Source organism: Heterocephalus glaber, unplaced genomic scaffold (genome assembly GCF_053883595.1).
Source record: "Heterocephalus glaber isolate CG9 unplaced genomic scaffold, H.glaber_assembly_v1.0 deba00000470, whole genome shotgun sequence".
Classification (NCBI taxonomy): Eukaryota; Metazoa; Chordata; class Mammalia; order Rodentia; family Bathyergidae; genus Heterocephalus; species Heterocephalus glaber.
Genome location: NW_028258145.1, coordinates 11,870,593 through 11,884,759, shown reverse-complemented (window position 1 = coordinate 11,884,759; position 14,167 = coordinate 11,870,593). Strand labels below are relative to the sequence as shown.

At 38.5% G+C, this 14,167-nt stretch overlaps 1 protein-coding gene and 1 pseudogene across 7 annotated transcripts in view; both read right to left on the bottom strand.

Annotated features, from left to right (window-relative positions):
- The window catches only part of LOC101698338 (E3 SUMO-protein ligase RanBP2), a 60,507-nt gene that overhangs the window by 32,524 nt on the left and 13,816 nt on the right, over positions 1-14,167 (bottom strand). For all 7 annotated transcript variants that reach the window (XM_087204208.1, XM_087204210.1, XM_087204209.1 and 4 more), the window contains 5 exons: positions 12,888-13,118; positions 12,407-12,552; positions 9,839-10,031; positions 7,179-7,266; positions 4,862-5,068 (listed from right to left, as the gene is read on the bottom strand). In XM_087204208.1, the coding sequence (XP_087060334.1) occupies positions 4,862-5,068; positions 7,179-7,266; positions 9,839-10,031; positions 12,407-12,552; positions 12,888-13,118 (865 nt within the window). The remainder of the gene's footprint in view (positions 1-4,861; positions 5,069-7,178; positions 7,267-9,838; positions 10,032-12,406; positions 12,553-12,887; positions 13,119-14,167) is intronic.
- Positions 2-4,483, bottom strand: LOC110349075 (vomeronasal type-2 receptor 116-like; annotated as a pseudogene).

Sequence of the window (14,167 nt, the reverse complement as noted above, 5' to 3'; positions counted from 1 at the left end):
CGACTTGGCTTAAGGGTTGGGAATTACTCTGTGTCATCAGTACAGACAGAATATGTAAGCAATGAGCTTACATAAAATTATCAATTATCAACTGCTTCTATACATCAGAATGGGGGAAACTAGGTTAAGTAAACTCTCAAGGTCATACTAAATGTAGTCACCCTTTATAACTAATTTTAAGTTGTGAACAAGAATGTCCTTTTCCAGGCCATCTAAAAAAATGAGACTCACTAAAACTCAGTAAGACAAGTATGCTGACACAGATCAAATAAAGAATGCACACTTAGCCGGGGATTTGGCTCAGTGGTTCCGCCGCCTGCCTCGCAACCGCAAGGTCCTGAGTTCGATCCCCGGTACCAAAAAAAAGAATGCACACTTAAAAAGAAATCTTAGGGCAGGGATTTAGCTCAGTGGTTTCACCGCCTGCTGCACAAGTGTGAGGACCCGAGTTTGATCCCTAGTACCAAAAAAAAAAAAGAACTCTTAATGGGTTTTCCTTTCAGTAATGAGTCATTAGAACAACTGGGCGACCACTGCATTAGTTTATTATGAAGGAGATCTTTCCTTCCATAAGAAATCTAATACTAAAAAGTTAATGGGCTTCTAGAAGCATAAAGAGATATAATCTTTTTGGCAGTTTAGTAATTTTAAAGAAATTTAAAGATGGTCAACTCCTTTGCCTCAGTTTTTAGGAATTCCACTATGGAAATAATTTAAAATGCAGACACTTCTAAGTTTTCATCATCATACAAAAAGTCCCAACTTCCAAATATTGGAGTTGCTAACTTTCACAGGTGTATTATATAAGACTCACTTTGTCAGCTTAGGAATGAATCCAACTTTTGAACAATTCTCCCAGAATGGAACTCGTCTGTTGACTGAGACTTACTACATTACAGATATTCATTTAACAACCTACTATTTAATGACTTCAGATTTACAACTGAGGCACACTGTTCAGATTTACAACACGCCACTCAGACTTATGACCTGTCCTTTTTCTACAGTTCTGTACAGCTTGTTATAAACCCTCAATGTATTTTTTTATACAGTATAGTAATGTAGTTTTATGTTGGTATACATTAGAGTACTGCATGTAAGAGTTATGCAAATAAAAGCAAAGTCATCAAGTTGGAGTTTCCTTTGACAATTTCTTTGTTCTGAATACTGTAACATACATAATGTACACAATTCCTAATTTAGCAGCAACCTGTTCATTTAATGACCTAGTCACAGGACTGTAGCCCAGTCGTTAAATAAGGAGTGTCTTACTTTTTTAATTTTTTTTTTAGAAATACACAAGCTCATTTGTTTATTTTTTGGTACTGGGGATCAAACTCGGGTCTTTGCACTTGTGAGGCAGGCGGCAGAATCAATGACCTAAATCCCCGGCCCTACAAGCCCATTTTTATATGTTCTAAGGTATAGCCTCAACAAAAATAAACATATACTATTTGATGCAAATTCCATGGATTCGGGGCCAGGGATTTAGCTCAGTGGTTCTGCCACCTGCCTCAGAGGCGCAAGGTCCTGAGTTCGATCCCCAGTACCAAAAAAAAAAAAAAAAAAAATCAATGGATTGTTCTCTGAAAGTATAAGTAATAGAAACAAGTCTCTGGTCATTTCTGAAGTAATGCACCATATTAGCAATGTAAAGAAAAGCAGAAACAAACTACAAAAATGGAGTAAAAAGGACAAACGAATGATTAAAATCCAAGGGATTCCATGAATACATGTATAAAGTAAAAAATCTGGTCATTTGATTCAACAAATAAACGTTTCCTTATACAATATTGAGTACAATAAATATGGCAATAAAACATATTTGATTGCGTACATAAACTTAAAAATTCAACAAGAATGACACTAAAAAGAAATAACATTCACCAATTCATTTTTTTTTCTTTTTTTTGGTACCGGGGATTGAACTCAGGTCTTTGCACTTGCGTAGCAGGCGGTGAAAATACAGAGCTAAATCCCTGGCCCACTAATTCATTTTAAATTGATGCAAACATATTAAAGTCAAATATATTCAAAATAGTCTTATAGAGTATCAACACACTATGAAAAATTAAGGTTCTCCTGACAATACGTACAGTGGACCTTTGACTTACAAACTTTAGTATGCTAAATATGGTAAATGAAACTATGTTTGAACTTTCAAAAAATCCTAAAATATACAGGAATAAATATGACAAGAAAAATGTTGCATAAATATATGCACATATGTAATAAATACTAAACAAATATAGATATATGGACAAATGTCTCACATTAGAAAAGAATTAAACAAGATCAACTGAAATATTTAATCAATCACTGATATTAAAACACACTTTAGAGGGGGCAGGGATTTAGCTCAGTGGTTCTGCCACCTGCCTTGCAAGCACAAGGACCCGAGTTCGATCCCCAGTGCCCAAAAAAACCCCCAAAAACAAAAACTCACTTTAGAATACCAATCATCCCTTCATTTAAGACAACAATTCAATTCAGTGACATTTCAAGTTGAAGGGTAGTATCACATGTGATCAGCAAATTCGAGGATTTTAAAGACAAGAAGACAGGACTTTCTGCAAAAATAGCTTCAGGAATATTAACAGGAAAGCATTAGCCAAGAAATAGGAGGGCATTTTTCAAAATAAACTCTAATCAGCATATTTAAGGCACAGTCATTCTTGAAAAAGCAAAATTTAATGACTGAGAGAATTCTGAAATATGGTGATCTACAGACAAAAGTTACTATATTAACAATGAATACAAATGAGAAGGTCAAGTGGTGCGTAAGATCAAAGTGAGAAACCAAAGCACAAACGTAAGGACTTATTACTGATTTATGAAACAAAAAAAATCTTTCAGATGAAGATGCAAAGTAAAAAGGTAACAGTTACAAGAGTTAGTGACTTTTATAAGACTTTTACAGAAAGAAGTATGCCCACTGTTAATTGAAGCAAGTTTCATGGTATAATGTAATAAGAAACTGAAAAAAAAAATGGTACAGATTTGCTCCAGACCCTCTATGAGTTTGGGGAAAAACACATGTTTATAATTAAAAAGGTTTCTTTCTGTCAGAATGTATTTTATCTCTGGACCCATGGAGAGAATTCTTATCTGGTCCTAACAGAATAATGTAGCACTTGGGGCCAAAGATTCAGCCCAGCAGCCCCACACTGGAGGCCAAGATGGAGAAGGCCTCCATGGCCACCATGACTTTCCCTTTGGTGCTGTGGTACACAGGGAGGAAGGTGACCCACACACTGCAGAACACCAGCAAGCTGAAGGTCAGGAACTTGGCTTCATTGAAGTTGTCTGGTAGGTTCCTGGCCAAGAAAGCCACATTGAAGCTCACCAGGGCCAGGGAGCCCAGGTATTCCAGGACACAGTAGAAGGCAGTAAGTGAGCCCTTGTTGCATACAATGATGATGTGGCCACGTTCAGAGTGTGCATCTGTGTCAGTAACAGTGGATTTGTTCCCATCCAGACTCCACAGAGAGTTGGATCACTGAACAGATGGGAATGATGAAGTAGGTGCACCTGACACCAGCAACTGCCTCATCCTTCTGCCTGAAGCAGTGATCTTAGAGGCCAGCACCACAGTGATAGTTTTGGCCAACACAGTAGAAACAGCCACAGCGAACACAACTCCAAATGTGGTCTGCTGAAGGATACAGGTAGCTGTGTTGGGCCAGCCAATGAAGAGTAAGGTGCAGAGGAAACAGTAGATGAGGGAGATGAGCAGGATGTAACTGAGAACCCGGTTGTTGGCCTTGACAATGGGAGTGTCTTGGTGCTTCACAAAGAGCCCAAGAATAGCAGCTGTGAGGACAGTGAGACTCAGGGTGGTACCAACCAACATCTTCCCCATGGGGTCTTCATGAGCCAGGGAAGTCACAGACTTTTGGAGGCAGTGGTTTTGCAGAACTGCGGCATATTGATCATCAGGACATTTCACACACTGCTCCATATCAGTGTCATTGGTGATCTTATTCTCTGGGCAAGGGGTGCAGTCAAAACAACAGGCAGGTTTTCCCTCTTGTGGCGATTTCCTGAATCCAGGATGACAAATCTCACTGCATACAGAGCCTCTGTAATTCCTGTCCATCATGTCATCAGAGAAAGACAATTGGTGGCCAAGAGGAACATGTGAGGTAAATGTTCCCAATTTGACCTTAAGTCTACGGCCTTCTGGAAAATTTCAAACATTGAGAATGTCATACTCTACATCAAGTTTCTTTCTGTCATCCAAAGTCACTTGGTCTCCAGTAGGACTGTCAAATTGGAGGTTCTTCAGAAAAGGGTGGCGAGTTCGTAGAGGTTTCAGTCCATAATCAGCTGACTCCAAGGCAGGGATGACAAAGAGGCATGGTAGAGCAGAAACAACATGGCACACACAAGGCAACAAAGGAAATGAGAGGAGTGTTTTACTTTTAATAGTGAAAAAAATGAAAACAATTTGAGTACCCAACAACAGAGAGTAGCAAGCAAATTATGGCTGATTCATAAAAAAGATAGTGCCATTAGAAGTTATATAGTTTTGTTTTGTTTTTTGTACTGGGGATGGAACTCAGGACCTTGCTCTTGTCAGACAGATGGTGGCACTACTGAGCTAAATCCCCAGTCCTAGAAGTTATATAGTTTTTATATAGATTTTACTGTTTTAATATACTTATAATGAAAGAAGCACGACAATAGCGTGTGTGTGTGTATGTATCACACATTTTAACCACTCCCTAAAAAAAAAACCTGAAAAGAATATAGGAAAATATTAAGCCATTACTCCTGGAGAATGAGACTGTGGGCAATGTATTTTTCTAATATAAAAGGATTAAGATGGAGAGTATTGCAATTGAAAGGCACAACTTACCAATATCATATCTAGCCAACTCATCAGTCCCCGGTGCTCGCACATCAAGATATCCAAAGTCATCACTAACAAGGAAAGAGTTCTCCTTAGGAGACTTAGAAAACAGAGCATCATACAGAGCAGCCTGCCCACATTTATTGGCAAAAGATTCCACAATCTCCTTTATAAGATTCGGCTTGCCACGACTTAAGTTTAGCAACATGTGCCCTAAAAAGAAAGAAATTAAGTTATTTCCATCATTTTATGATAAGAAGATTGTGGTCACTCACATTTGCTTCCTGTATATACCCAAGGGAGAAATAACATGATTATCTCAGACCTCACTCTTCAACTCTGATCCCCAACAGGACAACAAAAATAGTACTTATGTATAAATGAACAGAGTACAGCTTGAACAGCACCTGTGTCCACCTAAAAGAGAAATGTGTATGGAAAACACCAAAAGTATTTTCATTTTAGAAAACTGTAGGCTTTAAGCAGCCATCAGACAATAGCATGGCCAAGCTCTACTGATACACTGACTTTTAAACCTGGGTGACCAGAATGCTCCTTTAAACAGCTTTTACATATTTATTTCCACTCCCACATGTTTCTTAATTCTGTAAGTTTGGGGTGGCAAATCTATTTTAAAAGCACTCCTTGGATAAAGTACTTATACATGCTACAATATGGGTGAAGTCTGAAAACATATTAAGTGAAAGAAGCCAGTCACAAAAGTCCACATAATATATGATTATAGGAATTATCTGGAATTGGCTATTAAAAAGAATAGTAGGCTACTGCCTAAGGCTAAAGAGATTAGGGAAAATTGAGTCTGATTACTAACGGACATGGGGTTGTGATGATAGGTACACAACTTGTGTGAATTATATCTCAAGCTGTTCAAAAACACACACTCTCTTGTTGGTCAGTCAGGTTCGACTACCACCGGACTGTTATTGTCTTGGTAAACTTGAATGTCCAGATCAAAGATCACAAACACAACTGATTTTACTAAATGTGACCCCCTGCCAAGTGTGCTGGCTGTCCAAAGGTCGAAGACATAAAGAGGGGAGGAAAAAAAAAGTCACTCAGAAAACTAAAGTTCTGATTCCCTCCAAGAGTGGACCATGAGACAGAGGAGCATCAGGCGAGACCAAAGCTCACAGCAACTCGGACTTAATACCACTTCCTACTCTTCACGAAGTTCACCAATGTTAAACCAAAACCACTCCCTGTAGGAAACCAGGTGTAAGACCGAAAGCCTGGGTTGAATGCTCCTTAGGGTGTGGGGGAGGGGATACCAAGCCATCTCTTCCTAGGGCTGTTTGCTAGCATTCTAGCATCAACCAGTTTCAAGAACAGAAACAACTACAGCTGAGGTCTGATTAAAAGAAAATACACATTTGGGTACAGTCTACAAATTATAAGAACCTGATAAACTTTCCCTTGAACCTTGGATCACATGCTTGCTTGCTTCTTCTTTGTGCAAATCTAATAAAAGTGAGGCATATTATCAGCTTGGGGCTCTTAGTACACTAAAGGCAAGAGTCCCCTGGCCCTCCTCTTCCAAATTTTCTTTGTGTCTTCTGTCTTTTAGTCCTCATTGGTTCGCAGGTCGGGGATAAACTTGTAGGCTGGTTCCTACAGCTCCCCAGAGAGCTGTCTCTTTAGTTTACTACTTCATTCCCTAGCTATCTGGCCTCTTGAAGTTCCTGCTTTAGCAAAAGCACAGGCAGCATGTGCAGCCCTGCAGGCAATGTCCCAAGCCACCAAGCTGAGAATACAGTCAAAGTTCTCAGTGCCTAAGAGGACATATGCACAGAGGCTTCCAGCTTCCTCACTATGTTCTCAGCTCTTTAAGAGACAGATACATCTCTGCCTTTATATAGCCTAGAGCAGTGTTTTAAAAGCCGCTGACATTAAATGGTTGGCAAATGAGTAATGGCACCCAGTTCAGGAAGTGCTCTGAAATACTTAGGATGTAGCCTCTACTAGCTACATAAAGGAAGAGTTAAGGAGTTACTTCCACCTAAGAGAAAACAGTATCAAGTATTTGTTCCTTTTAAAGACTGTGCCATTTCTTCTCATCCCTTCCATACCTCTTTGTCCTTATCTAATACAGCAAAAAGAAACAATATGACAGATTATCTCCTAGAAAGATTTTAACATTAAGATGTACTCTAATAGAAATTCTCCTTTATTCTCTTTTAAATAAAATCAATTAAAACATTACTAGGCTGGGGATTTGGCTCAGTGGTTCTGCCGCCTGCTCCACAAACACAAGGACCTGAGTTCAATCCCCTGTACCAAAAACAAAACAAAACATTACTATTACCTGATTGGCTCAAACGATCATGGGCCATCATTTCCAGTAGATTTTGTCCAGCTTCTCCTTTTATTAATTTAATCTTTGGTCTTGGAACCTGATAATTTTAGAATCAAAAATCTTAATTCAGTAGTACCCAAATTTTTTCCAAATTTCTAATAGATATTTCTATTACATATTTTTTATAATGAAAAAAGTTAACTAATAATTTGATTGGAAAACACTGCAAACAAATGGGAACCAAGGAACTCATATAATCTATAAAGTATGAATAAAAAGAGCACTTTTTTTCAGTACTGAGACTGAGCCCAGGGCCTTCACACTGAGCTACATTCCTAGCCTTTTCAAAAATGTTTAATTTTGATAGGTCTTACTAAGTTATCCCATCTAGGCTTGAACTTCCAATCCTCCTGCCTCAGCCTCCCAACATTTTGTGGTGGGAGGGTGGGGTGCTAGGGAACCCAGGGCTGCCTGCATGCTAAGCACTCACTCTATCACTGAGCTACATCCTCATCCCCTCTCCTAACTGGTGGAAATATGACTTGGCATAATGCCTGTAAGGGTGGAAATTTGCAAGAGGTCTAAAATTTATAAATGCTCACATATAATTGGACTTTGATCTTCCAATTCTTTCAGGGATTTATCCTTCTTACCCATTTTCACATGTGAAAACAGCATAAGGTTCACCGCTCCATTATTTGAAGCACAAGAGCAAACAGTAAAAGCAACCTAACTAATGCCTTAGTTTTGTTGTTGTTGTTGTTTTTCCGGTACCCAGGATTGAACTCAGGATCGCGGGCTTGCGAAGCAGGCAGGGTGCCACTGAGCTAAATCATCCCCGGCCCTGTTGGTTTACTTTGAGCTAAATCCCTGGCCCATGCCTGGCTAATTTTTACATATAAGTAGAACCTAAAAACTCTGCTTCTGAATTTCAGCAACATTAGTTTGACTTATCCTTTTACCTGTAAGTTTTCTAAACACATCACTTTGTCTTCTATACATGTTGAAAACAGTACACAAAATAAGAAAATATTTCATATACATGAAATAATTATGTTTTCAGACTGACTTCCATTCACATACCTGGCTTCTTTATAGAATTACTCAACACCTAAATTAATCAGCTAACTAGTTATGAATACACTCAGTGTAAGCATCCCCAAGTCCTCTTCATCTTAACTAAAAATAGGGCTCAAGAGATTGTGAAATGCCTGAAGTGTGTTCTACTGCTAGAACCACACAGCATATAGGAGTCTGAAAGTTCTGCCATAAAAGACTTTCACCTGACCTAAATCCATAGCTACCAAAATACCAGCTAACAACCTTCCTTTTATGCTTGGGATATAGTGAGTTCAAGGCCAGCCTGAACTCCATTTAAAAAACAAACAGCCAGGGATTTAGCCCAGTAGCACGGTGCCTGCCTCACAAGCACAAGGTCCGGAGTTCAATCCCCAGTACAAAAACCAAACAAACAAAAATCTTCCATTACTTGGGAATTTTTTTACTTGAGAATTTCTATAAAAAGCAAGAACCTTTTAACACTTATGTAAATTATTGACCCTCGATGACTTTACTAATTTTCACGATTAAATGGATTCCTTGCGAAGTGTGGTGTGGTGGCACAACCTGTTTATTATCCTAGCAATCTGGGAGGCACAAGGATCAAATCTGACCTCAACCTGGAAAGGTAACTCCATGGCTTAGTGAGATCCTGACTTAAGAGCAAAAAAATAAATAAATAAAATGGCTGAGGATGTAGATCAGAGTGAAGCCCTGAGTTCAAGCCCCAGTATTGCATTCCCATAAATGTAAAAAGTTTCTATTAAGCAAATAATAGTACAGAACACTGTGAAGAGGAATATCAACAGTGTTTTAGAGAAGATCTAATATGAACCAGAAGGATGCTTCTATGGAAATTAATGAATCCATTCTTGTTCCTCCCCCAACTCCCAAAAAATCATTCTTTAAAGTTCATAACCATTTTTATAAGTCTACTTAATGCATTTTTGGAAGACTGCTCATTTCTTTTCCACTTCAGAATACAAGAGAGATGGAGGGAGCGGGAGTGGGCAAAGGGAAGAGAATGTAAAACATTAAAACTAAAACAATGTATTGAGAAAGGGGCATGAGTCAGCACCCCATCCCCTAATAATAAGGGTTCAGATCCTGTCCTAGTTCCCTCCTGCCACTGTCTTTTTACAGAAAAGGTTTTGTTTTCAAAAATGAACACATAAAACAATGATGTCACCAATCATATTCATATTATATACAGGTTATGTATGTGTTTTCCTGTCAATGTTAAAAGGGTAATCACAAAGTAATTATACCCCCCAAACTTTGCTTACTGTCTTTATCATATGTGTTTTTGAATCAAGTTTTATCCACATTTGATAGTATGTCTTTATTATTATGTTCCCAGCAACGGCAAAGTAAAAAAGATCAAACTCATCAAACTGGTTTTTAAATAAGTTATAGCAATATAGATTGCTATATACCTGCTTCACCAATATTTTGTACTCCTTGTTTTTAACCTATCCACTTGACTTTGATTTTAACATTCACTCTACAGACTTTCTCATATATTTCCATAATGTACCAGAGCACACCTCCATGAGAACATGACAAGTCTTGGTGGAATGTCACCTGCACCTGAATTGGAAAAGGCTCACCTGAAATGCTATCAGATAGCACAACAGAGCTAGCTCAGAGAGAGCTCGCCACTGGATGTCACTGTGCTGACCCATCTTCAACAGCAGGGAGCCAGCGTGCAGGTAGAAGTGTCCTTTCACTTCTTGGAAAACAACTGACAATTCATCATTTCCACCCACCAAAGGCTTCACAGACTGAAGAACACTATCAAAACTGCAATATTAAAAAGTCAAACAGCTGTCAACATTTACTGCATCATGAATAATCAGTTTCATATAGTCAATTCAAAATAAAATAAAGCTTTTCTCAAGATTCATCTTCCACACTGGAAATCCTATTAATCCTTATTCTTTTTGTTTTCTCTCTGGTACCAGGGATTGAACTCAGGACCTTGCACTTGCAAGGCAGGCACAGCACCACTGAGCTAAATCCCTGGGGCAATCCTTATTCTCTATCTTAGAAATTACAAACTATTTAGTGCTCATTTTTATCCGGCATACTTCAAGCTTAACCTCTAGAACATCTTATTCCAAAATTGTCATTTCCTGCCCTCCAATCATAGAAAAGATACAAATCAGAGATTACAGGTAAGTATTTTATAGTAAACTAGGGTCAAGTCAGAAAATTGTTTTCCAGTTTCTTCTTGATCCATATGCTTTCATTAATTAAGTGAAAGTTGGAATTTCTCAAAACACATGCAATTTCCAAAATACAGTAAATAAGTGATCAATATTAGGGTATCATATAGTAATTGCTCTTCCTCCTATAGAGACAAGTACAGAGTTGAATTATATTTCTTTCCATTACTTGTAATCTATATTTTAATTAGTATTTCTAAATCCTCATGATCCTCAAAATCTTCACTTTGCAAGAAAACCAAAAGCAAATACAAAGCAGGCCAGGGATTTAGCTCAATGGTGCTGCACCTGTCTCATAAGCACAAGGTCCTGAGTTAGATCCCCAGTACCAAAAAGAAAAAAAAGGAACCACAAATACACATATAAAGCATGACTTTAAAGTAGCTTATAATAAAGCAATCAGAGCAGCAGGGATTTCTTCTAACAAGTGAATCTGGGAATCTCTGAGGGTTCTCAAAGACTCTTCAAGAGACCCAGGAGGCTCCACTTATTTTCATAATACTGTCACTTTTTTTTCAGAAACTCTTATTTTCTTGTGTATGTGTAACTGCATTTTCCAGAGGGTTCAAAACATGTAACAGTTTAACAGAATGATGAGTGGTGAGAATCCAGCTGAGTTCCATGAAGCCAGCCATTAAGGAGATTACAAAAATGCAAAACAGTGCTCTTCCCTCACTACTTTGTTGTTCCCAAAAATAATTACCTTTCACAAAAATGCTATTATTGTTAGCGTGTAATGGGGTTTACATTTTTTTAATGAACTAAGTCTTTTTTTTATTTCTGTTTTAATTTCTAATATGATAAATACTAATAGTAATAACCCACAAAGAAAGATCTTAGGAGATCTTCAAAGGGTATAAAAGGATCTTATGACCAAAAACTTTGATGATATAAACCATACAAAATAAAACATCCTAAATATTTTATAATCTGAAAGTTTGGTCGTTTTTTTGGTACTGGGGATTGCTCAGGACTTTATGCTTGGGAGGCAGGCGGCGCCACCACTGAGCTAAATCCCCCGCCTTATAATCTGAAAAGTTTAAGTTATTCCTTTTGAATATTGCCCTTATCCTACACCATCAGGAAACTAAGTATTTTTTTCAAAAACACTATCTAATTCTACAACACTTCAGTGAAACACTGTGAAATAAACCAATAGTGTAAACAATGGATCAATAAAACATTTCTATAAAGTGTCAGATAGTCTGGCTTTACAGGCTAGTCTCTGTCACAACCACTCAACTACTCTTGCAATATGCAAACAGCCACCATAAACAGAGACCCATGCCTGCTCAACAACCTTTTAGTCACAAGATTAAGCAGTGGGGCATAGACAGCCCATGGGCTCTCATCAGCCCCTGCTCCAAACTAACACCCTTATCCAAGTCAAACTTTTCAAGTCATTGTTTCTTGTTTGATGGAATTCATTTACATAAAATAGAGTACTGGTTTCCAAAATCAAAGTTTCAGAAAAAAGGAAAATTCATGTATGTTTGTTTTGTTACTAAGCCAAAACAGTGCTTTCTGAAATATTAGTGACGCTAAGTGCTTACACTTATACATCTGAACCTAGACCCTGGTAAAGGACGAAGAACTGTTACCTGATTTTCACTCAAAATTATCTTTTTTTTTTTTTAATTAAAATGCGGTACAACAGAATGTTCATTTTAAGGCCTGATTATTAAGCACGCCAAAATGGATCATTTAGCTATAAAGCTAATTTAAATCAAAACTCAACTGAGTTCTCTAAAAATCAAAGTTACACAAAACCTTATTACAACATCCCAATAAAAGTAAAATTTGATTCCCTTCAAGTGTTTCATTGTATTAACTGTAACTCCTGGGTATCTTATAGAAATAATGATGCTATAAATAAGTTTAAACCAAATAACCACTGGAAAAAAGAAATCTGTGATTTATGCTGCCACCCCTTTCTCCAAGCCCACACACCTTTCCAGCAGCTCCCTGACCTCCTGCTCGTCTCTGGTGGAAAGTGTGAGAAGCATCAGGCTAGTATGGGCCAGGAGCAAGTCCTTACTGACTGCTCGCCGGTCACCTTTGTCAGATTCCAAGCACTGTAAAGATTCCAGATATTCCTATTTTGTAGAAAGAACAGTAAGTCATTAAGCGATCAAATTTTGAGAAATTGAGTATTTCATGCCAACAAATTTCTTGGACCACTATCACATTTCTGAAAGTATATTGTTTTTTATACCAGCCTTAAAATAAAAATACCAAAAATATATATATATTTGTCATACTATCTCCACAATCTGTCCATTATAAACTGAAATTATCTAGTACAACTTCATTTTATAGTCACTCTACATGAATGAAAAAAGTTCAAGAGTTGCAGAGTGCTGTACTGCAGTATAAGCACACTATGTGACTCTATAAGCAAGTAGTATGGAGGCCCAGCACTTTCATCTACCTTAAGGGTCTGCACAACACACGCATTCCACTCCAGATTTGTACGCAAAGCTGTGTGCTTCTCTGCCCCATGGCAGTGGGCCACAGCATCCTTCAACCTCTTATTTGAACGATACAGCTCCACTAGCCGGATATTCATATAGATGTCATCAGGTCTGAGATAAAGTTCTGACTGAATCAAGTCAAAAAGTTTATTCCATCCATCTTCACCTTTACAATCTAAAAGTTGTTCCTATTTGGGAGAAAAAAAACAAAAAACAAAAAAACCCATTAATTTAGAGCAATGATGGTAAATCTTTTAGAACTTTCAATGATACAAACAGCCTGTTACAGCACACATACCATAGGTTCACCCCACTGATTTAGAGTAACTGCACAATTTTAAGCAAGACCACGTCCATGCCCAACATTGCTGTGACAAGCTTTAGGAAGGGGACGCCACAAGTACCCCTCTTCTTACCTCAGGAGCCCTGTCAGTGTTGCTCTCACAAGTTGAGCCCCAAGAACCTGATGTAGAGAGAAGCACCCGAGATCCTGTAGTAGCTATGGCTGCCCACATTCACCTGAGACTACAAGACCACACTGCTCATGCCCCAGGCAAGACACCTTGGTCCTCACCAAAAGCCGGGGTCTCCTGTCAGTAATCACCAGGGGGTCTTATCTTCAAACCACTCTGTATCTCTCTGAATCTAACTCAGTCCCTCAGTCCAGAGGCTAAAAGCTATTCTGTCGTCAACATCTTCCCAAAGCACTGCTTTACCTCCTGCCTTAGCTGTCACAATAACCCCAGCACCTCTGCCCTAACAGCTGCTCTCCTCACCTATAAACATGGAGACAGGACCTGTATCATACTTGCTCCTCATTGCCACCTCTTCCCTCCCAACACACCTTGCGTGATTCCTCCTAGGGGCAACTGGGATAAATCACTCTGCATCTCCAACAACCAGTACTGGGATTAGCACTCAAGACACACAAGACACGTAACAGTTTAGCTACTTGGTTCTCTCATCACTTCATGTCCAGTGACCTGACCCTTCACTTCAACTTCATCCATCCATCCAACACTGACATTGGTCTTAGCACCCCTCTTCGTATTCTTCCATCTCTCTAGGGCCCCCTGTACCCTCACTGCCACAAACGCAGTCCTCTATCACATGAAAATCCCCCTTCCAGTACACACCAAGTTCTAATTATCCGTAACACATTCACACTTTACTTCTCTGTCAAGCTAAAATGCAATGATCCTTAGTAGTCATGATTACCACTTGCTTGGTGATTCTT